The 25,878-nt window shown below is 36.9% G+C and overlaps 1 protein-coding gene across 3 annotated transcripts; it reads right to left on the bottom strand.

Annotated features, from left to right (window-relative positions):
- Nucleotides 1–8,107: 8,107 nt before the first annotated feature.
- FBXO4 (F-box protein 4) lies at nt 8,108–24,345 on the bottom strand. 3 transcript variants are annotated; one of them, XM_032278850.1, is made up of 7 exons: nt 23,657–24,227; nt 22,192–22,427; nt 19,830–20,050; nt 15,732–15,807; nt 15,449–15,624; nt 10,064–10,239; nt 8,108–8,474 (listed from the first exon to the last, which is right to left on the bottom strand). In XM_032278850.1, exons 1-7 carry the CDS (start codon nt 23,843–23,845, stop codon nt 8,385–8,387), a joined length of 1,164 nt encoding a protein of 387 aa, XP_032134741.1. In that variant the 5' UTR covers nt 23,846–24,227; the 3' UTR covers nt 8,108–8,384. The 3 variants fall into 3 exon arrangements, with proteins under 3 accessions (XP_032134741.1, XP_032134743.1, XP_032134742.1); XM_032278852.1 differs by lacking the exons at nt 8,108–8,474; nt 10,064–10,239 and adding an exon at nt 10,246–12,138 and having other exon boundaries at nt 23,657–24,333; XM_032278851.1 differs by lacking the exons at nt 8,108–8,474; nt 10,064–10,239 and adding an exon at nt 14,575–15,400 and having other exon boundaries at nt 15,437–15,624; nt 23,657–24,345.
- Nucleotides 24,346–25,878: the final 1,533 nt, after the last annotated feature.

Genomic DNA, 25,878 nt, shown 5'->3' on the forward strand with positions numbered 1-25,878 from the left:
CCATGAAAAAAAAAAATTTTGCCCAACAATTCTCCCCTACAGGAATTCTGATAAGAAACAGAAAGGACAAACCTGAAAAGCAGGAAAACATCTGTTTTGTTCTATGCTTGGGTTTCAGGGCCCTGCTAGAATTACATATGATCTGAAACTGGCTACATAAGCAACCAGATGCCTTTTCAACTAATAAGATCAAAGAGATCAACTCCTTGGTGGCAGCACAGCATATTCAGGATTAGCATAAAAGAAAATTAGAGCTACAGTCTGATTTGAATTAGAAATAAATAAAGATGTGGTCCAGCACCAAGTGAGCTGAATGCATGGTAGAATCTGAATAATCAGCCTCTCATAGCAACTGACAAAAAAAGGAGAATATTATTAAAAAAGAATATTATCTAGTTCAGAGTATATTTTTCTTTTTTAAAAATTTCACATATATAATTTAAACAATTGGTTTCATGTAAAGAAACAGGAAAATTGTAGCCCCAAATGAATTGAAAAATAATTAATGAAAGCATACTCACAAATGACATAAAAAAGAAGAAAAGCTGATAGAATAGAGATGAAAAGATAGAATGACTAATAAGATGAAAATGCTTTAGCAGAAAAAAGAAAACTAACAAAATAAAATTTTAGAATTCAAAAATACACCTAAAATTGTTTCAAATTGACAGGTATAATAGGAAAGTAGACAAACAAGAAAAGAATAATAAACTCAGAGAGTGCAACAGAAAATATTTAAACTAAAACACAGACAAAATACTACATATTTTATGATTTCATTTATAGTAAATGTCTACAATGGGTACATGTATAGAGACAGAAAGTATATTAGTGGTTGCCTAGGGCTAGGAGACAGCCAACAGGAAATGGGAAGAGAGGGTATTACAGCTAAAATGCACAGAGTTCCTTTTTGGGTTGATGAAAATGTTCTCAAACTGACTGTGTTGATGGTTACACATATACAATAACTTAACTGAATTGCAAATATAATAATCACTGGATTATACAATTTTTAAAAAGGGAATAAGGGTATTACAAACAACTTCATGCCAATATATTATATAAGTTAGTCAATTTATATAAATGGACATATTATTTGAAAAGCACAAACAGCAAATACCTACTCAGGAGGAAATCAATATATTATCTGAATTATTCTGTCTTTATTAAAGATACTAAATTTTAAGTTTAAAACCTTCCCATAGCTTTTGCATTACCCAAGGGGGATCCATATGGAGTTATTCTAGATATATGACGTGACTTAAACAGAAATTTTAACCAAGTTCAGAGCCCCTGATGTCCTGAAAATGAATGAGACTAGAGAATGTCCTCAAATTTCTTGTAGTAAGAACCTATTCAGGTGGCACCGTCCTTGACTTCCAAATGGAACATTACCTCTACAAAAGGAAAAGTGATAGAATCTGCATCATAAATCTGAAGAGGACCTCGAGGTTTCTGCTGGCAGCTGTGTCATTGCTGCCATTGGAAAACTTGCTGATGTCAGTGTCATATCCTCCAGGAATACTGGTCACCAGGTTGGGCTGAAGTTTGCTGCTGCCATTGGAGCTACTCCTGTTGCTGGCCACTTTATTCCTGTAAATTTCATTAACCAGATCCAGGCAGCCTTAGGAGAGTCACATTGCTGGTGGTTACTGATCCCAGGGCTGACCACTGGCCTCTCATAGAGGCATTTTATGCTAACCTGCCTACCATTTTCCTCTGTGCTATGTGGACATTGCCATCCCATGCAACAACAGTTCACTCAGTGGGCCTGATGTGGTAGATGGTGGCCAAGAAGTTACACAAGCGCTTGGCACCATCTCCTGTAAACACCCATGGGAGATTATCCCTGATCTCTATTTCTACAAAAACCCTGAAGAGATTGAAAAGAAAGAGCAGGCTGTTGCTGAAAAAGCTGTGACCAAGGAGGAATTTCAGGATGCACAGACTTCTTCAACACCTGAGTTCACTGCTACTTAGTGTGAGGTTGCAGACTGGCCTGGAGGTGTGCAGGTTGTAGGTGCCCTTTGTGCTACCCAGCAGTTACCTACTGAACACCGGAGCACTCAAGCCTGCCACTGAAGACTGGTTTGCAGTTCCCACGGCTCAGGTCACTGAATGGGTGGGAACAACCACTGAGTAGTGTTAAACAGTTTTTCCACAGGCAGTTAAGCAATATGGAAATAAGGTTGATGAAAAAAAATCTTTAGTTTTCAAAAAAAAAAAAAACCAAAAACATTTTAAGAGAAACTCTTCCCACAAAGACAATAGATAAAATAAACCTCTAAAAATATATTCAATTAGGTTTTAAAAAATGGAACATAGAAACTCTATGATGAAGATTTTCCTGAAGACTCTTCACAGAAAGTAAAAGAGCTGATCAGTTTTCTTTCAGAGCCAGAAATTTTAGTTATGGAAAATAATATGCATCCAAAAGTAAGTTTTACATTCCTGTTAATTATGGTGGAATATTGCTGGTTCTTGCTGTCCTGCTCTTTGGAGTCTGTAGTTTTTCTTCTTGATTATATCTTTGTTTCTTAAATTAAGATTGGAAGAGGGAGATAAAAGGGCTTAACACTTCAGACTAATGTCTCGTTTGTTATTGTTTCTAAGGAGGAAATATCCCTTGTCTTATACAATAAGATTTCAATTTTTTTCTAGGGTTCTTTATATTCTGTTGGATTATAGTAGGTATCACCTATTTATTCAATACAATAACATTAGCTTGGACAGTGAATCTAAACTCTCCTGATGAAATCAGAGTATAAATGGTACTTTATTTGGAAACTTGTAAGCAATGATGCTTATAAACTTTTAATTCTGAGTATTTAGGGATTGAAATTATAGGTCCATTGTGGCTGTATTTGAAATCTTGAAGAAGCCATATGCTTTTGTACCCTTGCCTTTCAGTGTTTGATAGTAAATGAAGAGAGCAGAAGAAACAGTGCAGGGTCTACTATTGAACCTTCTAATCAGATAAAATATTTCTGAGTTTTAATGCTATGGAAAGAAATTCTTGGTGGGGATGTTTGTGGGGAAGACTTGACTTCCTACTTTTGTTTTTGTTTGTTTTTTGGTAAAAGAAAGTTAATCAAAAACTATGTGAAGTCATTTGTCATAATGGTAGTTGCTTTAAGGGGATTATTTTTAGATATCACTTGGCATGTAAAAGTGTTTTAGCTTAGGACTCTTGAAAAGTCACCCGATAGGTCGTTTCTGCAATGGAAAATTACTTAAGGCACGTAGTTTTCAGCAAGCAGAGTGCCCTACTATTTCTATTGACAGATTTGAAGGATTTCTGCTGATGCATATTATTCAACCAGCTGCAAAAGTTTTGATATGTTGATTTCTCAAAAGGCAAATGCATTTTTCAACTGTGAATATGCCATTTTATCTAAAGAAAACAACAAGAGGTGAATAGACATGGTAGTGGCCACAGTATAAACACAATTATATAACCTGCCTTTTATGTAAAAAAAGAATTGTGAACATTTTATGCATTTAAGTATTATTTAAAAGCATTATTTTTAATGTCCACATTTAGTCATTTATTCATTATTCATTCTAAAAATATTTACCAAACATCTACTATGTTCTTAGTGATACTGTGCAAGGAACAAAATAGAAAAAATAGTCACTTTCATAAATCTCACATAGTATTCCTTTTTGCAGTTGTACTGAGAGTTTCTTAATCAGATCGGTCTATTCTACTTTTTAAAAAAATATTGCTACCATAAATTAGAAATTGTGCTTCATTGTCTATCTTTTTAGCTGTAGCTTTGTGCATGTTAATGACAGTTTCCTGAAAATAAGATCTTAGAAATAAAATTATTAGGCTAGAACATTTAATAGCTCTAAGGCTCTTGACACAAATTGTCAAGTCTTTTCTAGAAAGCTTAGATCTCCCCCAGACTCTCATCACTTCTGTTATCATTGTAAATGTTTCAAATAGAAACTTTGCTATTGGAGTTAAGTCCCTTTCTTCTTTAGTCTCCTATGAAGCCAAGTATCTGCCTGGCGTGGACTACAGTTTATCAACTATGTACCGTTGCAAAATAGTGTGTGAGTTCAGTCATAACCTTAGCTAAAAGAGGAAATTGCTGAAGAAGCAATTTGTGTTAATGGGTCTAAATTGCTGTTATTTGTTTTGGTTATCCTGAAACTGCACAAGGCCCAGCATATAGACGGCATGCACTAAAAATTGAACTTTATTATTTTCACATTTCCAATGACTGCTGAATATGGAATTTTTTTAAAGGAAAAAAAACTTCTAACATTTATAGAGTCTCATTCTTTTATCTGACTTATTTATGAATAATTTATGAATGTCTGATATAGTTCATCGTGATGGTAAAGAATCATAATTTCACAAACACCAGGTTTTCCTATGTCACTAAAAATAACAAATGGATGAGAAGGTTTCTCTTTTCTACAGAGCTATCAGGCTAGAAATTTTAGGTCTTATTCTAGAGGTAACAGTGAACCATTGAAAGTTTCTCAACAGAAGGACTACACATATGCCATGATTTAGTAAAATTGTTTTGACAATAATATGAAGAATTGTACTTTCTCTAGGTATAAGTAAAACAAATATTCTTTTAGTATATGCTTATTTTAATTGCAGTTGTAGAACTTCAATATGTTAAATATTCTTCAATATGTTAAATAAGAACTTCCATTTGATTTCTACAAAATGACAGCCTGAGATCATTACAAAATAGCATTCGGTTACCATTCTAGTGTGCTAGTGCTGCCGTAATAAAACACCACAGACTGGTTGTCTTAAACAACAGAAATTTATTTTCTCACAGTTCTGGACTCTAGAGGTTTAAGATGAAAGTGTCGACAGGTTTGGTTTCTCCTGAGGCTTTTCTCCTTAGCTTGTAGATGGTCGCCTTCTCAGTATGTCCTCATTTCGTCTGTCTATAAACATCCCTTGTGTCTCTTCCTCTTCTATTGGATTAAGGCTCACCCATATGACCTCATTTAACCTTAATTTTCTCTTTGAAGTCCCTGTCTCCAAATACAGTCACATTTTGAGGTGTACCGGGGGTTAGGACTGCAACATATGAATTTGGGGAAACAAAATTCAGTCCATTAACAGTTACTAACATGCACGTGCAGTTCACACATTATATAAAGGCACATTTTTTCAAGTAATTTTCAAAAGTGGTGATAGAGTTTAGATGATTAAACACTGACTCTTACTTTTTATATGATCAACTAAACATATCTATAAAATAGTTGTCGTATGTCATGATAATCATTTCAGAGAGTGACATTGAATGTTAGTGCTAAAGTTGAGGCTTCCCACAGAGAAGTTACTTGTGCAGATGCTTACATCAGTTGTTGATAAAGCAAAACTTATGTCCAAGATAAGTATTAGTATTCTCATTCTCTACATGAGAAAACTGAGATTCAGAATTTAAGGGGCTTACTTGTGGTCATGTCGATAAGAATTGGCAGAGTGGAAATTTGCGTTAGGTCATTCTCAACTCCATAGGTTGCATGCATAACAATTTTGCTTTGTTTCATCCCTGGATAATGCTAATACAGCACTGATGAGAATTTAGTGAACCACAGCAGAGTCCAGGAAATCTGTTTTTTAATTAAACATCAAAATAGCTTGTAGCTCTTTTTAACTTAGGTGAGAGGATTTTCAGACTCCATGTCTAATGTCTTCTTTGCTAGCCATACAATGATATGGACTTGAATTATAATACAATTCTCTTCTCTTACTCTCAATTTCTTTACCTAAAAATGAGGATAATACCATTGACCTTATAAGGTTTTTCTAAGATTTAAAGTTTATGTGTACAAAGTACTATGTACATTGCCTGACATAGCTGTCATAAAGGCTAGCATTTAGTCTTAGCTCTAATATTTAAAGATTTTGTAAATTTTACAGCTAATTAGTAATAGTAATTTTGCATAATTGGTAATTTTAAAAGTCTCTTTTGTTACTCCATAAATTACATGGAGAAAAACACCTAAAATGCAAAGGGCTCATGTACTTGTCAAAGTCATCAAGGATAAAATATAATAAATTATATCTCATGCTACAAATAGTTGGGGAGGGGAAGAACCCCAAGACATGCAGTAAGTTCTATCCAAAGATAATTAGGATTAGGATAATTATATGAGTTAATATAAGAGAGACACATTTCATAGTGTATAGAGGAGGAAAAAAAGATTTGATTGGGACTCTGTGAAAAATAAACTAAAAACTAGAAAAATAAATGTATCTTGCTTTAGCAAAAATCTAGATTATAAATACTGGAGTGTGCTATAAGGAAAAAAAGAGCATAAGGAACTAATTTAAATCTAGTGAGTGATCTAGAATTTGATACTAAATTATCTGCATATTTCATTTTCTTCATCAGATACAATATCTTAATTATAGCACTGAAAGGCCATCTTAAAAAAAAGACAGCTGATGTAAAAGCATTGTTCTGTTTCCATGTGGTACTTAGTAAATTAAACCACTCTTCTATCATAACTTTGGATTATTAATAATTAGAAATATTAATGCCTCGGTCAGGCATGGTGGTTCATGCCTGTAATCCCAGCACTTTGGGAGGCTCACACGGGCAGATCATGAGGTCAGGAGATGGAGACTATCCTGGCTAACACTGTGAAACCCCATCTCTACTAAAAATACAAAAAATTAGCTGGGCATGGTGGTATGTGCCTGTAGTCCTAGCTACTTGGGAGGCTGAGGCAGGAGAATCCCTGGAACACAGGAGGCAGAGGTTGCAGTGAGCCAAGATCATGTACTCCAGCCTGGGCGACAGAGCAAAACTCTGTCTCAAAAAAAAAAAAAAAAGAAAGAAAGAAAGAAAGGAAAGAAAGAAAGAAAGAGAAAGAAAAAAAGAGAAAGAAAGAAAGAAAGAAAGAAAGAAAGAAAGAAAGAAAGAGAGAAAGAAAAAGAAAGAAAGAGAGAGAGAGAAAGAGAAAAAGAAAGAAAGAAAGAAAGAAAGAAAGAAAGAAAAGAAAGAAAGAGAGAGAAAAAAAGAAAGAAAAAAAGAAAGAAAGATTAATGCCTAACTACAGCAAAACTACAAATATCTCAGTAAACATTCTGACAAATGTGAAACCATATGTTCACAAGTCTTTCTCAAAGACCTCCTAACCCAATAGTTAGGATACAAAATTCAGCCCCCTCAACAAAAGTGTCAAAACAGTAATAGGATTGACCTTAAAGAGACCAAATACAATTATATGTATAATATATATTATAAACTTTCTGTCCAAAACAGAAATACATTTAAACATGGAACTTATATGAAGTGCATGTAGATATTTATGGCTTTTACTATAATCTTAAAATTCCTGAGCTCCAGTGAGATATTAAGGTGTTTCTTCTGCCAAGTATAAGCCACTTGTGGAATGAAGTAATATGATGCATACAAGTCTGTGGGAAGTATTCTCTATGATTATGGAATACAATTTGGCTTTAGTATCTTATGAGCTTACTATTAGAAAATAGTAAGAACTATCAGGAAAAATTATTTTTCACTAAAGCAGTATTAAATATAAGCTTGTTCTCTACTGTTTCAGAATAAAACAGGGATTGTATGGCCATAATATTAAATGTAATTCCAGTACCTTTTTCAGTCTTTAAGCAGTGTATTTTTTAAGAATAGATAAAAAGCCGGGAGCGGTGGCTCAAGCCTGTAATCCCAGCACTTTGGGAGGCCGAGGCGGGTGGATCACGAGGTCAAGAGATCGAGACCATCCTGGTCAACATGGTGAAACCCCGTCTCTACTAAAAATACAAAAAATCAGCTGGGCATGGTGGCGTGTGCCTGTAATCCCAGCTTCTCAGGAGGCTGAGGCAGGAGAATTGCCTGAACCCAGGAGGCAGAGGTTGCGGTGAGCCGAGATCTCGCCATTGCACTCCAGCCTGGGTAACAAGAGCGAAACTCCGTCTCAAAAAAAAAAAAAAAAAAAGAATAGATAAAAATTTCTTTTCCGATAACCACTTATGAACCCTTGAAAAGACTGAATGGAAAGCTTAGCAAATTTGCTATTACTCACTAAGGCAATCTTTGTACCCAAAAGAATAGAAACTCAAGGAATGAGAGGCACAAACTTGTTTTTTCAGGAATTTAATATTTTTTAAAAGAAAGAAAATATAAAAATTACCAAAAAAATTTTTTAAGGTTAATTTTGGGGCTAAATACTAGAATTGAAACGCTTTTCTTATAATTGATTTATGGTAAAGAGTAAAAATAATATAAAAAACACAGCAGTTATAGCTGTCCAATTTAAAGCCCATCTGCGAAAAGGCAGGACAAGGTAGGCTGACTGAGCAAATATCCATATCATGACCTTAGTAACAAATTTCAAATGGTTTCAGTTCCCAAAGTCTGAAGGGAGAATCATCTTGCACGCTTAGATTCTACTTCTTCAAGAATCCACTCAATGCCATTCAAAAAACCAGTTAGCGTTTCAGCCTCTATATCCTGGACCTATGAACATATAAGAAAGAATATTGTTAGTATGAAACTTAATCCAAAATCTTATGAGTAGGAGGGACATTTTTCTGGACACTAAAAAGAGAATAGAACTTAAAAATTCCAATAAACTCAGGATAAGCTGTTCAAGTTTTCTTCTGTAGAGCACTTAGATAAAATTAAGATTATCTCTCTTATAACTACTACCAACATAAGGCTTATTTGCCTTGGAATTCAGTTTTGGAAATGGAAAGAACTACCATTTCTGTGACATGCATGCATATATTAGAGGGGAAAAAATCATCCAAAGGATCTACTTTGAAGACTAAAACATGTTTTAGTGACCCAGCTAGTCATATGTGTGACATCATATTGCAAAAATGTGTCTGGAAGACTGCCACTCCACCTAATGGTAAAGCTAAAACTCCCACCATTCAGAAGGGTAAACTTTATTAGTAGTTTTCAAACTTCATTCCAAAGAGTCTTTGGAGCTCCAGGGAAGAGATGGAAGGGGAACAAAGAAAATCCTCTCACTTCTTCCGCAAAAGTGTTTCCAACTTTAATTTTTCTTTATCTGTTTTAACCAGGGGTTTTCATGTCAGGATTCGTTTGAAGAAAGGATGCCATAATTAAAATATATTTTAGGGCTGGGCATGGTGGCTCATGCCTATAATCCCAGCACTTTGGGAAGCCAAGGTGGGCAGACCACTTGAGGCCAAGAGTCTGAAACCAGCCTGGCCAACATGGTAAAACCCCATCTCTACTAAAAATACAAAAATTAGCCAGGCATAGTAGCACATGCCTGTAATCCCAACTACTTGGGAGGCTGAGGCATGAGAATCACTTGAACCCAGGAGGCAGAGGTTACAGTGAGCCAAAATTGCGCCACTGCACTCCAGCCTGGGTGTCAGAGCGAGACTCTGTCTCAAAAAAAATAAAATAAAATAAATTTTAGAAAGCAATAAACTATAAGATGGAACATATACCTTTGATGTTCCATAAAGCATAATACATTGATGTTGAAGAAAACTATAATAGTGTCATCTAAAAAAACAACCTGGCCGGGCGTGGTGGCTCACACCTAATCCCAGTACTTTGGGACACCAAGGCAGGCAGGCAGATGGCTTGAACCTAGGAATTCGAGATTAGCCTGCACAACATAGAGAAACCCCATCTCTACAAAAAATACAAAAAATTATCTGGGTGTGCTGGCACATACCTGTAGTCCCAGCTACCTGGGAGGCTGAGGTGGAGGGATTGCCTGAGCCTGAGAGGTTGAGGCTGCAGCAAGCTGTGATGGTGCCACTGCACTCCAGCCTGGGCGACAAAGTGAGACCCGGTCTCAAAAAAACAAAAGCAAAAAACAAAAAGAGAAAAAAAAATCCCCAATTGTAATCTCACTTTTTCCATGAGAAAAGAGGCAAATAAGAAACAATTGATCAGCTAACATTTATTATTGCCAATCAAATAGCTCCCATAGATTAAGCTATTAAAATTGACTTAGAATGTCATTTTCTTAAAGAAGATGAATAGAAAAAAAAATAATAAAATAGAAAACAGAGGGCAAAATAAAATTTCTATCACTAGAGAATAAATGATCTTACCAGCCACGGGTGATTTAGAAGATTCAGACGCAGCTCATGGGCCAAATAAAAACAGGGCATTCTTTTAACATCCCCTTGAGAAATACAAGATAAAACCAACAATGGTCTTCCTGAAGACCCAAAAGCTGGATCTGTCATTGCCATAATATGAGAAAATTCATCTTGCCATTTATGTCCTAAGGAATGTAAGCAAAAACCCTTAATTTGCATTACTTTTTATAGTTTTGAAAATAATAAAAAACTAACAAAGCAAGGGAACAAAAAATTTACCAGGATCCAAACATAAATTGAGGGGAAAAAAAATAACAGTACTCTTCAGATGTCTCCATAGTCTAAAAGCAAAAATGTTCGATACAGGTATTTCCTTTCACAAATTCTGTAGATGTCACTACCCTTTAATTCAAAGGACTTACTTTCAAAATACAGGCATATAGTTGTTTAGTTTTTTTATGGAAACCAACAATCCCAGCCTTCTATTGGAGTGTTTAGACTATTTGCACTTTGTGGTAGGCAGAATTTTAAGATAACTTCAGTGTTCCAAACCCTTGCATAATCGTTTTCTCCTTGAGTGTCTAAAGAACCTACAAATAAGATGGGGCATCATGCCCATGATTAGGCTTTAAGACACCGTTGACTTTAAAAAAGAGACGTTATCCTCATTGAGTCTGGCCTAATCAGGTGAGCTCTTAGAAGCAGCTCTTCCTGTTGAAAGATTCAATGCAGGGTAGATTCTTCATTGCTGGATTGGAAGATGGAGGGAGTCACATGGCAAGAAATATAGGTGACCTATAGAAGCTGATAGCATCCACCAGCTGACAGCTAGCAAGAAAACAGGAAGGTCAGTCCTACAACAATAAGGAACTGAATTCAGCCAATAACTTGAATGATCTTGGAAGCAAATTATTTCCCAGAGCCTACAGAAAGGGATGCAACCATATGATACACAAATTTTATCCCATGAGGCCCTATGCAGAGAACTCAGTACTACCATGTTCAGACTTCTGACATAAAGAACTGTGAGCTAAAAAATAGATGTTGTTTCAAGCCATTAAATTTGAGGTAATTTGTTAATAGCAATTGAAAATGAATAAACATGTAATGTATTTATCAACAACGTGCATTTAAATCTATCCTATGTCTTAGATTTTGACTCATCCATATGTTCTTCGCTCCTTCTTCTCTCTTTGCCTTCCTTCTTTTAGACTGTTTTTTAATGGTTCCATTTTATATCCACTACTGGTTTATTTAGTTATACCTTCATTATACATTTTTTAGTAGTTGTTCAAGTATTTATAACACATATTTTTAATTTATAACAGTCTACCTTTAAATATTATGCCATTTCACATATAGAAGAAACTTACAATAATATACTTCGACATTCTCTCTTCCATGATACATTCGATTATCACATATTTTTCTTTAAAATGTCCTACATGCATAATATACTGTTTGTTTTTTTTTAATTAAAATTAGAAAAAAACCTTTAATATATAGCTACATTGTTACCATCCCAGGAGTCTTCATCTTTTTCAGTAGATGCAGATTTCCATGTGTTATCATATTATTCTGCCTGAAGAGCTTCCTTTAAAATTTCTTATAGTGAAGATCTGTTGATAGTTTTCTCAGTGCTGTGGTTCGAATGTGTTTCTCAAAATTCATGTGTTGGACATTTAACCCCCAATGCAACAGTGTTGGGGAAGGAGTGTCTTTGGGAGTTGTTTAGGTAATAAGGGCTCTACTGTCATGAGTAGATTAATATTACCATTAAAAAAGGCATGTAGCCCTATCTTTCCCTCTTCCGTCCTGTGAGAATGCAATGTTTGTCTCCCGTTTCCCTTTCTGCCTTCTGCTGTGTAGGAAATCAGCAAGAAAGGCACTCACAAGAAACCAGAGGCTGGTACCTTAATCTTGGACTTCCTGGTGTCCAAAACTGCGAAAAATAAATTTCTGTTCTTTAAAAATTCACTTATTGATCTGTAATAAAATTATACTAAGTAGTCTTGGGCGAACAGGAATTTAGGTGAAGCTAGCAGTGGAAAAAAATCACAGTACCATTCTGGTGTCTCCATAATCTAAAAACAGAAATGCATTGATATACAGGTTTGGTGTATTCTGTTACAGTGGTGTAAATGAACTAAGACACTGAACTTTTGTTTGTCTAAAAAGGTCTTGACATTGCCTTTATTTTCAAAAAACATTTTTTACTAGATACAGGATTTTTCCCCCTTGCAGTATCATAAAGATGTCTCTTTATTGCTTTCTATCCTATAGCAATTCTGTCAGGAAATTTGCTGTCATTATTGTCTTGGCCTTCTATATGAATGTTTTCATTTTCTCTGACTGCCCTAAAGAAGTTCTCTTTATCACTGATTTTTATCAGTTTGACTATGATGTACCTTGATATATTTTTCTTTATATTTAATGCTTGGAGTTCTCTGAACATCTTCAATCTGTGGTTTGTTGTCTTTCCATAATTTTGGCCATTATCTGTTCAAAAATTCCTTTTCTCCTGTTCTCTCTCCCTTCATGTTTTGGGACTCCCAATTACAGATAAGTTAGATCGGGGGTCAGCATACTACATTCTGTGGGTCAATTTTTCTAAATAAATCTTTATTGGAAAACAGTCTGTCCATTCATTTACATATTGTCTCTGCTGCTTTTGTACTGTAATAGCAGAGCTAAGTGATTGTAAAAAAAAAACAAAAACAAAACCAAACAAACAAACAAAAAACTGTATGGCTTCTAAGCCTACAATATTTACTGTCTGTCCCTTTAAGAAAGTTTCCGGAACCCTGAGTTAGGTCACTGGATAGATTCCCCCAACTCTTAGACACTCTGTTCCTTGCTCTTTTTTCTCTTTGTGTTTTAATCTGGATAATTCTGAGTGACTTATCTTCATGTTCAATGATTCTTTCCTTTGCTAATAAGCCCACTGAAGGAACTATTCATCTGTTGTCATATTTTCATATCTTGCATTCTCATTTTATTTTTTCAAAGCAGCTTCCTTTTCTTTGCTGAAAAATCTATCTGTTCACACATATTGCCCACCTTTTCCACTAGATCTCTCGCTCTAACTTTTTTGTGTGTGGGGAGTCTCGCTCTGTCGCCCAGGCTGGAATGCAGTGGCACGACCTCAGCTCACTGCGACCTCTGCTTCCCAGGCTCAAGCCATTCTCCTGCCTCAGCCTCCCAAGTAGCTGAAACTACAGGCGCATGCCACCATGCCTAATTTTTCATATTTTTTGGAAGAGGCGGAATTTTGTCATGTTGCCCAGTCTGGTCTCGAACTCCTGGGCTCAAATGATCTGCCCACCTTGGCCTTCCAGAGCCACCACACCTGACCTGGATCTCTTAATCATAGTTATTTTAATGTCCCTTTCTGAAAATACCAATATCCAGACCATTTCTGTGTCTAGTTCAACTGACTGCCTCATCTCATGGCAATGTGTCATTCATTTTGATTTTGTGTGTATCTTATAATTTTTAGATTTAATGTTAAGTGTTTTATGTAGAAAAGCAGTAGAGACTGAAGTAAAGAGAATTTATTCTTAAAAACAGGCATCATAATTCTTCAGTTAGGCTATTCATTCAGTATGTTGAGTCAAACTAGTCTGTAGTTGAGCTGGTTTGGCTTTTATTGCTATAGTTAACTTTAACACATAGACTTTAAATTCTTTCAGCAGCATGCTGCTGCTATCTTGTTCTCAGTAAGGGAACTGGAGTGCCAGTGTTTCTTAGAGTTTCTACTTGTTCCTCACCTTTCAGCAGATCTTGTAACTGTGCTATGGGGGCCATGGGAGAGGGGCAGGGAGAGCCTCTCCATGCCTTTCCCCCATCCCTGCAGTAGTCTGCTATTGCTCCTTAATTGGTAGGGACATGGAGATTTCTTATCCCAGCCTCAGGCCTTAGGTAGGCCCTGTGCACCTGAGTCTCAGTGGTGGGAGCTTTCTCAGTGTTCCAGCATGACTGCTGAATTCTGCCCTGTATTGGTAGAAAGGTCTCCACTGTAAGTTTCCTGCCTCTCCTCCAGAGTCAGCAAACATTTAACTTCTATCAGCGCAAGATCCTTGGTACAAGTGGGATTCCTATTCCTCCCCTAAGGCAGCTTTTGTTTTTATCTCTCTTGAGACAGCAGCAGTCAACTTTTGTCTGTGGAAAACAACTTTGGCTTCATTGAGAAAAGGATATAGAAAGTAGGAAGATATAACTGTCTCCAAGTAGCAGCTGGTCATCACATGCATGCCTATACTACCAAGGAGGGCACTCATAGGTCTGCTGCCCTATCACTAACCTTTTACATGAGCATCTAGTAGAGGCCAGTGGGAAAAAGCTGATAAGTGGGTATAGTGTCTTTATGTCTTGTAATGTTTATAAATTTATTTTTTGTCTGCTTGTTTTATAGGATGATATAGGAAGCAGATTGGAAAACTAGATAAAAGTAGAGGCTGTATCTGTTTTAGTTCCCAACTGTAACTGCAACATGCCTGTAGGAACTAAAAAACTACTTGTTAAATGAACTCATCTTTTATTTGGCTTCTAAGTTTTCATTTTATAGACCGCCCTGTAATAACAGAAAGTAATTGCAAAGTATAATGCTTCCATGCCTAACAGATCACAGGGAAAATAAATTCAACAGAAATTCAAACCAGTGTATTAGATAAAGAACTATAATATATATACAGTATATTATATATTTATATTCTACCTTGATCACAAAGGATTTGGGAAAGATATTATAATACTGGCTCATGTCCCAATGATATTTTAATTTCACACACAAATAGCATTCTGAATGGCAATTATTCAGACTATATGGACAGTGTTCTCAACTAATCTACTTAACACCCCACTATCACATCTCTCTACTATTTGGATAAAACACAAGGTAAAATTGTTCATAGTTATTTGCATAGATTATTTGAATAAAGCCAGAAGCAGACAAAATGTCCGTATCAAAAGAAAATAAAATGCAGAAGCGTACAACAAAAAAATATTGTATAGCTGTAGTAACAAACTCTGGAATGCATTAGAACTCCCTGGATGCTTTTAAAAAACAGATTTCCAAATCTAATTCACACAGCCCAAATCTAGGAATAAAATCCACCAGGGTAGGAATCAGCTTGTTAACATGTTTAACAAGCTCCTTAGGTGATCCTAATGCACACCAAAGTGTTAGAACCCACTATTAATAGTAAGGGTCAGAAAATCACATTGATAAAATTAGCCATCATATTCTTAAGAAGCCACAATTAAAAACTAAAAAGGTATTTTTTATTTGCTTTGAAAAGAACAATGCAGTGATGCTTAAATATATATATATATATATATATATATGTGTGTGTGTGTGTGTGTGTGTATGTATGTATATATATGAGTGCTTACTTTTATGAGCTTCACCATTTGCAACATAGATGAACCCATCTACAACTTCACACACTTTCTGAATTTGCGGAATCACACTATACCGGCTTCCTTGTTGATCATCACCTTCATTCTGTCGACTGAACATCTTGTTAACTGCACTTGTATGCTCTTCCCTTGCTCTATCTCTTTCCTTTCTAGAAAAAAGTTGTAAAGATAGAATATAAAGACACTAAACAGGATCCACCCCCTAAAATGTTTTAGTTCTGATGTTTCAGTTAAGCCATCAAGTAGGTAGCCTTACCTGGTAGTTGAATACAAGATCAAAATGTTGAATTTATGTTGGCTGCTCAACTGAAAATTGACACCTGATCCAATACCTAAAATAGAAAATCACAGTTATCCAAACGAGTCATTAATAAAAATAGCAAAAGATCAGACTGAAAATTACCCAGTGAAAGCAAAAAGAGCAAAGAAAAAAACTGTATGACAACGTATACATAGATTTGAAATAAAATGAAATGCTTACATTGAAGAAAAAGATGCTGTATGTAATTTTCATTCACATGGTAATAAAAATACAGAGAAAGAAGAAAAAACTGCTATGCTTGTAACAGTCCTTCTTATATCATCATCACTATCATCAACTTTATCATCTTATCAGTAGCAGCTGCATCATAGCAGCTATTACTATTTATCCTCAAGACTAAGACTCATTTTCACACTTTTATGTTTCTCCATTAGTCTAATAATCCACGTATACATTCAATTAAAGTGTCTTTTTCCCCCTATGAAAAGCTGTTTTTAAATTGATGCAGAGCCAGGCATAGTGGCTCACACCTGTAATCCCAGCAATTTGGGAGGCTGAGGTGGGATATTCACTTGAGGCCAGGAGTTCAAGACCAACCTAGGCAACATGGTGAGAACCTCATCTCTCCAAAAAAAATACAAAACAATTAGCCAGGCATGGTGGCACATGCCTTTTTCCAAGCTACTTGGGAGGCTGAAGTAGGAGGATCATTTGAGCCAGGGAGTTCAAGGCTGCAGTGAGCCATGATCATGCCACTGTACTCCAGCCTGGGCAACAGACACCTTGTCTCAAAAAATAAATTAATGAGGAATCGCCAAAAGCACTTTAGTAAATTGAGAAAATACTGAAGATACTGAAATTTAGAATTCAACAGAGTTGGATTATAATCCTGAATTTCTCACTTACAGCCATGTATTTGTCTCCCTCAGTTTGACACCAAAAAGAAGCAGAGGTAATATATTCTTCCTAGGCTTATTGGGAAGATTAAATAAGATCACATATGTAAAACTCCCAGTAAGGTGACTAGTAAATCACAGGTGCTAAATATTAGCTTCTTACTGCTTTATATCTAAATCATTAGTTCACTGTTATATGTTCTTCTTACTTAACCTCTTCTTTCCTTGGGCTGTGTTAACACCAAGTGGCTGGTTCTCCTTTTGCCTCCTTGAAAGACCCTTCTGGGCCTCCATGGCTATATTTCATCCTGCTATATAAATGTTCTTTTAGATCTGTTCAGTTCTCTGCATCCCCATGGCTACACTTTAAACTGTCATCATCACTCACCCAGACCTCTGCAATCACTTCTCACCAGTCTCCTATTATCGTTTCTTCTGACAGCAGCTGGAAGAATTTTCTAATAATGGTATCTAATTAAGTGTCTTCTCTACCAAGCTATTGCTCTTCAGACGAAGAAACAAAACCTTAATATCTGGCCCCTACTAACATCATTAGAGACTACTCCAGCCTTTCATAGTCTGAATTCCTGCATTATAACCAATTTATTTGTTTAAATAAGCTATGCCATACCATCTCATGTCACCATTTAGGCAATATATGTTTAGGGCTCTTAAGTGCTAGGACTGCAACCATCCCAGGCCATGTGATCCTAGTCCTCCAGCCACCAGGTCAGGTACATGTTTCACAGAGACCACAGAATCTAAATTTACCATGTTTCTGATCTTTGTTTTCATCAGCTGTACTCCCAGAGATTATCCTCGCAACACATCTAACTTCAGTCCAATATAGTCCCCATACTGTTCTGCCCTTCTTTGCCAACGATGTAACCCCATATTCTCTCACCTTGCTGAGTGTGAGGCACAAATTGACATTTTAAAACAATCATGTCAGCTGCTTTCTGGAAAATGGATTGCCATTTTATAATAATCAAACTTCCCCATTTCCTCAACATCTTCTTGAAGTGTTCCTTTGACCTAATGCCCCTACTTGAAACTGGCCTGCTCCCAGGTCAGGCTTCTCCTGAAGTGAACTCTCAAGTAGAAAGACACTTATTTTCTCAAAACTTGGGGTAAAGAGGTGGGATTGAAGTTCTCTCAACTCCCAATGCCATGTCTCAACCATTATTCATCAACCTTCTAAAAAACTCCTTCTGCTTGAGAAACACATCATTCAGCTATAGCACTCTTTCCTTCCTTGTCGTTATTATTTATGAATCTCTATTTAATAATCACTTCCCCCAAGCATAAACTGAAGATTTCAGCACCCATCTCCAATCTTCCTCTCATCCTCAAAAACTTCCAGTCCATGGGGACTCCATATGACTCCCAAATCTCAGTTTCTATCCCAGATCTTTGCCCTTGTGAGATACATGCATATAGTAATCCAGAAAGTCATTCACCCATTCACCAAATACACAGAGAATGCCTTCTCTGTGCCTGGCACCACAGATATAGCTAAAAATAAAGTGGACAAAATTCTTACCTTCATGGAGCTTCTGTTCTAGTGGATTTGCTTATAGTAGGTATCTCTACTTGGATCTTTCATAGAGTTATCAAAAATCAACACACATTCCAAATAATAGCTGCCATTCTCTCTCTACAGATCTTACCATTAACTGTCCCCTTCCAAGTTTCTCTTACTTCTCCCTTAGCCTAGTGAATCCTGTATCATCCAACACAAAACTCAAGTCAGAAACCTGGAGCCATCCTTATTACTGCTAATACAGTCATTCTGTCAATTTTATATCCTTACTATTCATTCTCTTCTCTCATCTTCACTAACAGTGACTTAGAGTTCAGATCCTCTTCATATTTTAATCACAATATTACAGTGGCTTCTTTTTTTTTTTTTTTTTTTTTTGAGACAGAGTCTTGCTCCATTGCCAGGTGCCAGGCTGGAGTGCAGTGGCACAATTTCAGCTCACTGTAACCTCCACCTCCCAGGTTCAAGCAATTCTCCTGCCTCAGCCTCCCGAGTAGCTAGGACTACAGGCGCACGCCACCATGCCCAGCTAATTTTTGTCTTTTTAGTAGAGATGGGGTTTCACCCTGTTGGCCAGGATGGTCTCGATCTCTTGACCTCATGATCCGCCTCCCTTGGCCTCCCAAAGTGCTGGGATTACAGGCGTGAGCCACCATGCTTGGCCTGCAGTGGCTTCTTAATGGGTCTCCATATCTTTAGCCCCTTCTAATCAATTCTTCACTTGGGAGCCTGAGTAACCTTTCTAAAATGCAATCTTGATCATTTCAATCCTCTACTTAAAATCCTTCAACAGCTCCCAAATGCTTAAGCATGGTACATATGTGTCTTTTCACATAGTTCTACTCTTTCTAGATACACAGTGATAATTCAAATGTGTCCTCCACATCCAGAGCTTTGTGCTTTTAGAAATGTAGTTCTCTCTGCCTGGAACACCTTTACTCTCTTTTTGTGATGGCCTGCAACTACTCACCCTAGTGACTCATATGAGACTTCATCTTCAATATGGAGCCTTCTTTTACCATTACCTTTCTACCCAGGAGCTAATTATATCATAGTCTAATTATCTGTATACTTGTTTATGTCCTCACCTACACCAAGTATCTTGAAGGCAGACACAGATATTGTTCTAAATCTCTGCATCCCCATCATCTATCTCACTATTAGGGGCTGGCTCTCAATAAATAAGTAAAGCAAAGGCTAAATTTTATTATCACTTATATTTACTATTTATCTTGCCTTGCCAAATACTTATGTGTTGTGGTGTTTTTTTCTAATAGAAAGAGGGGAAGGTGATGATTTAATTCTTTTGAATTCCAATATATATCAAAACACTTTGCACACAGATGCTGAATTGTTTTTTCTGCTTTTTTCAAATATGATAAATATTGTATCTCACTACACAATATCCTGGCAACAAATAATTTACTTTCACATAATTTTAAAGTCTGGATTGTACAAATTTGAGGAATTAAGAAGAAGCTTTCTTATAGTAGGTAAATTAATTCTGTCAGTCCAGTGGAACCTGGTGGGGGTCCCAATAACCAAAATACTATATTTCATTATAGCAAATAATTAAAAATGAATTTCTTTCTTTTTAACAAGAATGCCAAGCTCAAAGTATTTGAAATAACTGTAGATTAACATGAAAATTACCATCAATTTGCCTCTGAGGCAAACCAGCTGTTGGGCAAAATTCCTCCGAAGACATCAAGCTCAACACCAAAGAGGTATTCAGTTCTTCCAAACCTGGTCCAAACATAGCAAATCGTGGTTCATTCTGAATGATCAGGGAGTGTAAAAATGAGGTGACAGCTCCATACATAGGACGGCTGGTTTTTGAAGCTTTTCTTGTATATGGACAGCACATTTTATAGCTGTAAAAAATTGTCACAATTAGAACAGTAACACAGAAAACAGCCAGTTATTCATTCAACAGTATATAATTTATTGAGTACTTGCTAGACACAAGGGATACAGTGATTACATAGTCCCAATCCTCCAGGAGGACAATGGAGAATAGACACCTTTATAACATGTATGTGGAGTGCTCTGACAGGGAATAGCACCAGGTGCCATGAGAGTAGGAGTGGCCCAGAAGCTAAGGAAATCTTCCCCAAGAAGTGGTTACTTACTTTCTAATCTTTCATTTAGATTATCTCATGGAAAGATTGAATGGTGAAAATTTACTACATAAAGGTTCTCAACTTGAGGAAGTTTACCCCTGCCCCCTGGAACATTTGGCAGTGTTTGAACAACATGTTTACTGCCACAACTGGGGAGTGGAGAAGGAGCAAGTAGAGGCCAAGGATGCTGCTAAACATTAATCCTACAATGCACAGGGCAGGCCCCAGAACAAAGAATTATTTGGCTCAAAATGTCAATAATGCCAAGATTGAGAAACTCAGTGCTAGAAATAAGCTACACACAGATAGTTAGTACAATATCCCTAGAGGTAAAACAAACAAACCAAAAAATTGCTAACACTACCAATATAACCAAATTTAAAATTTCTTGAGTACTCCTACTAACAGCCTCAAATATGACAGTTCAGTAAGAGTTAAATGAGGGAGTCTCAAATGATCCTTGCAGCAAACCTAGCAAACTAAGAATCATGTAAAACAATTCAGTTTCTTGAAGTGGCTATAAATCTCTAAAGTACCAATTATGCATTTTATCAAAAATTAAAAGTTACTCCAATCAAAATAAAAACTAAAGCTCTTCAAATAAATCAAGCTGGTTAACGAAATCACTAACCTAACAAAATATTTTTATTAGAAAACTTGTAACTCATGAAGGGGAAAAAAACAAACAAAAAACATCTTTAAAGCTAGACAGACTTGACCAAGCCTCACCACTTTTAGTTATAAGAACCACTTAGAGCCTGAATTTCAGTTTCTTCGTGTGTATTATTTGAGCAACAGCAATAACTCAGGGTTGTAAAAATTAGAAGTAATTATATGACCATAAATGGTAGTTACTATCACTACTATTCCCTGGGCAAAATCTGACACCGCAGCCTCATATACACTTCATGCAGTGGTTAGCTATGGGGCAATGTACAAGCATTGCCTAGCAAGTGAGATACAGCAGCACTTGCTGAGATTATATATAACAGATGACATACCTTTGGATCAAATAGTCTCACAACACTTGACATAATGACAACTGTATCAGAAGAAGGGAAGGCTCTGAATAACTCAAAATTTGAAAAAAGAAAAAATTCTGTATGTTGCTACTGAGTCTAGCACAACAAAACAATCTTTAAAGAATAAATATTTTAAAACGTTTAAAATAATGCCTTAAATTTGAATTTCTCAGTAAAATAGGCTATATCCAGATCCAATGACATTATATATCTTTGAGGTAGCATAATAGGGTTCCAATCTGAATAGTCCCTTACAAGCTACATGACTTTAGGCAAATCACATAACCTCCATGAACCTTAATTCCATATCCATGATACCAAGATAATACCTTCTTCTTGTATGAGGATTAAATGAGTAAAACATAGAAAGCATCCCTTGTAGAATCCAATACACTGCAGTTGCTCAGTAACATTAATTATCTCACCTACATGATATTAAAAAATGTCAGTGTTTTTTGGTGCTAATATAATCTTATTTCTCAGAGCCTTTAGAATGGTTTTCTTCCCTGCCAAAGAACAGGGATCTCTGATCATTCTTTTTCTGGATATGGAAAAGTATTTACTTATTTAACAAAATGACAATTGTTCTAAAGATCGTGAGCATTTTAAGAAGTCTTTTACTTCTTGCTATCTATACTACCTATAATTATTGAAATATTGGTTAGGCACCACAGGGAAATAATAAAATATTAAAGCTGAAAGGGTCCTATGAAGGAAGTAATTTAACTCAACTCCCAGTTTTGGCAAGAGAACACTTAGACCCCAAATCTATGCAACAAATCAGTAGCAGGGTCAGGACTAACTTGGATACTGACTAGTAATACAGTAAAATTTAATATCTTCTTTTAATTCATAAAACTAGATACTTACACTGCCATGTAGTCAAAAAAGGCACCATCAGTGACCTCAGATATAGGTTTTTTTAAGATCTCTAGATCTGGAAGAGACTTCCAGTCAACAGAAGACCAAGAAGGAAGATCCCTCAACAGAAAATATCTCCACAGAATTGGATCTCTTACAGTTTCGTTCCAATAATGATTTGTACTTCCCAGCTGACACAGATCATGAGGTGAAAGAAAGGACAAAATATATAGCTGTACATCAATCTGAAACAGAAGAAAGCAGTAGGTAAAAAAAAGAAATGAAGAAAATAGTTTTTGGGGTAATAAATCACACAATCAACAAATAAATAACAAAAGGTCAACTTACTAGTTAGTATTTTTAATAATTAAATCTACCATTAATAATTAAATCTATTATTTTCCTGCCATCAGCAAAGGATCATAACTGAATTTTTTTTTGGTAGTTTTGTTAAAGATTTAATTTCTGAAACACTGAAACATTCCTGAAAAAGCAACCAGTCTTGTTATTTTTCCAGCAAAACAACCAGCTCCTTCAATTTTTCCTCAGTGATATTTGGATATACCAATTTGTTACATAAATTAGTTAAGGGAATTATTTCTTCTTCAAAGTAAAACTTCTGTCAAGTGGACAATTTTCTGATTTTATCATCAGACTAAATCAAAGTGTGTAAATTTGTCATCTTAGTCTTAATTCTTCTATAGAATACTAAAATGCTACAAAAAACTTTTGCAAGGAGTAGAAAGTTGGAAGCATTCTAAAACTGCGGTCTTCATGTTGGTATACATGTAGGAGGGAGGTGTCAATAGTCCAAATGAGACAAAGAATTGTAATAATTTTCAATAACTTCTGTTCTCTTCATTTACCTATCTACCCCAAAGTTTAACAATAAATTATGTATATCATTCTTGTGGCCTTGAGGTAACTTGAGGCACTTGCAACTTATTTATTTTCAACTGAGGGGCAGTTTTGTCTCTTGAAATATACGATAACAGCCACAGGCAGAATGTCCTCGGAGAGGGTAAAAACCTTGGCCCTTCAGGTGATTTGATACAATGATTCGGAATCAAAGATTGTGGGAACATGGACTCTGGAATGCTTTCCCAAGTTAACCAGCAAGCTGGGAACGGTCTCATTTCCGTAAACGGATATTCAGGGTGTCCTGGTCACATGTGCCTGTTTTGGGGTGGAACTCCTGAAGGCAGTTGGGCTAGTCACTCCAGGGGCCCGGTTTAGGTGCTTCCCTGAGATGTTTGGGCCGCTTGTGGAGCACCAGGGTCAACGCCAAGACGCTTCTGGTCAACTGTAGCGTCTCAGTGACTACACTGCCAAGAATGGGCTGCACGGACCGGGCCAGACCCAGGCCGGGGCGCAGGAGTTCCCTAGACCCCGGGGAGATCCCACGGCGGTCCCTCCGGCCCGGGCCGGCCCCGGCCGGCCCCACGGTCCTCCGCGGCCTGCGGCCGACGCTCACCGGCAGCCGCGTCAGGGTGCTGGCCGCCTCATCCACCTCCTCCCGCGAGGCTGTCCTCGCCACCCTCTCCTTGCTCACTGACTGCCAGAAGGTCCTCCAGCCGCTGAGGATGGCCGCCTCCAGGCGGCCCCAGTCGCTGAAGGGCGGCGGCGGGGAGCTAGTTCCGCTGCGCGGCTCGCTTCCTGCCATGGCTTGCCCGCAGCACGGGTGACGCGTCGCAGAGGCACACCAAGTGCGTCCGCCTCCTGCGCGGGTCCGCCGCCCGCCGCCGTAGCCATCGGGCGTTCCGCCTCTCGCCTCCCCCGCGAGTCCGCCTCCAGGGCAGGGTTAGGCCCGGGACCAGGGGAGCCAGCTGTGTGTGGTTCTGAGCCGAGTACGAAGCTCCTGTCAACAATTACTTCCTTAGTAACCTGTGACCTCAACCTCAGCCAGCTAACCACAGAGCCCTTCTACAACCTACGGCTAGCTGACTTCCTGACTTCATTCGATATTCTCTCTGGGATCATTTCCACTATGCCAGGTCTTAGGCGACTCCGCTGGTTCGACAGCTCTCTGCCACTATCTTGGGCTTAATAACCACCTGTTTCCTGTTCAGCACTACATACTACGTGTGGGGTTTTGTGTGTGTTGTTTCCTCAATCACCAATTCACCATTTATTTTCCCGCCTTATCAGCAAAAACAGACTAGAGAGGCAGTCAGGAGGCCAATTATAAAGAACCTTATGCCAAAATGAGAAGTCTGGACCCACTATGCGAAAATATAAGCATATTTAAAATTTGCTTAATCTATGTATCTCATAAAAGGGCAGCAAAAAAATCGCTAGGAGAACCTGAATGTGGTGGTGTTGAAATCCCACTAGTGAATTTTTTGATTCTCAATACAGATGTCCATTCTACTTACTTTGAGCTTACTTTAAAAGGGCTGTAAGAAAGTATACCAGAGAACATATTACAAGTTATCTGTTGTATAACTGGGTATGCATACATTCAAAAAGTAAATCTCTGAATATCTAAATGTCAACAGAATCCAACAAAGCCTGATAACTAAGGCTCTGTAACATACAAGTTTGCTTCATTATTTTTTTTTTTTTTTTGGCATGCCGTTGGTAGGTGCCAATAACCAATAAAATTACAGCCTCAGTTCTGAGAGGCAATCTGGACAAGAACCACAAATTAACCATATGGCATTTCTCATTACCTTCTAAGACGTGATTTACTGTGATGGCAAAAAAGTAGAACTAGAGCCAGAAAAAAAAAAAAATCAGTTCAAGTATAAAGTATTAAAAATATATCTGTTAAATAAAAGAGGAAAACTTTATTATGAAAAATTTTGAACATATATAAAAGGAGAGTGAATAATATGCTCTTGTGTGCCCAATATCCAAGATTCAATTACCAACACCTGGTTAATCTTGCTCTGTTGCTGTATTCACCTAATACTACACCCCCAATTCTGGATTGCTTTGAAACAAATCCCAGACCTATCATCTGTAAATATCTCAGTATCTATCCCTAAAAAATACATTTTAGGAAACAGAACACTGTACCCAAGCAATTTTAATTCATTAAAATCATCAAATACACACACTCTTACAACTTAAGTTTCATTATATAGCTCCCCCTCCTTTATTTTCCCTTTGTTTACAGAAAAAAACAAAAACAAACAAACAAAAATACAGGTTGGTCTTTCTGGAGCACTCTGGACTTATTATTTTTTTTCTATATTCTTCTTTTTATTCTTTTCTTGGTAGAGACAAAGTTTCACCATGTTTTCCAGGCTGGTCTTGACCTCCTAGGCTCAAGTGATCCTCCCCTGATGTGGCCTTCCAAAGTACTGGGATTACAGGCGTGACCCACTGTGCTGGCCTGGATACTCTTGATGGCATCTCAATAGTGCCTTTAACACATTTGTAAAAGGTATTATGTACTGAGATTGAAAGCCACAAGTCAGTTTCATTTTCTAATATTCAGAGTGATCAATGATTGCACTGTGCTGATCCATTCAAATTTCCTGTAAGTTTTTCACCTCAAAGATACAGCATTTATCAATGAATATTATTTTCTTACAAGTTATAAAATGTTAATATTCTAGTTCTATAATTCATTAGCTGAATTAAAAATTTTCTTGTCAGTCATTTGATTGTCCTGCTCAGGCCAGAATTCGCTGTATTTCCAGAAAACCCTGGCTCATTTTGATAGGAATGTTTCTAGTCCTTTCTAGT

This window comes from Sapajus apella, unplaced genomic scaffold (assembly GCF_009761245.1).
Source record: "Sapajus apella isolate SASKATOON/1434 unplaced genomic scaffold, GSC_monkey_1.0 scaffold11, whole genome shotgun sequence".
Taxonomy (NCBI): domain Eukaryota; kingdom Metazoa; phylum Chordata; class Mammalia; order Primates; family Cebidae; genus Sapajus; species Sapajus apella.

What these genes read in the sequence shown, in the direction of transcription:
- FBXO4 (XM_032278850.1), bottom strand. Translation starts at nt 23,845, where the DNA reads ATGGCAGGAAGCGAGCCGCGCAGCGGAACTAGCTCCCCGCCGCCGCCC. An exon ending in TTTTTTGACTACATGGCAGT is followed by an intron (nt 20,051 to 22,191) that starts GTAAGTATCTAG and finishes AATTTTTTACAG; the next exon opens with CTATAAAATGTGCTGTCCAT. An exon ending in ATCTTGTATTCAACTACCAG is followed by an intron (nt 15,625 to 15,731) that starts GTAAGGCTACCT and finishes ACTTTTTTCTAG; the next exon opens with AAAGGAAAGAGATAGAGCAA.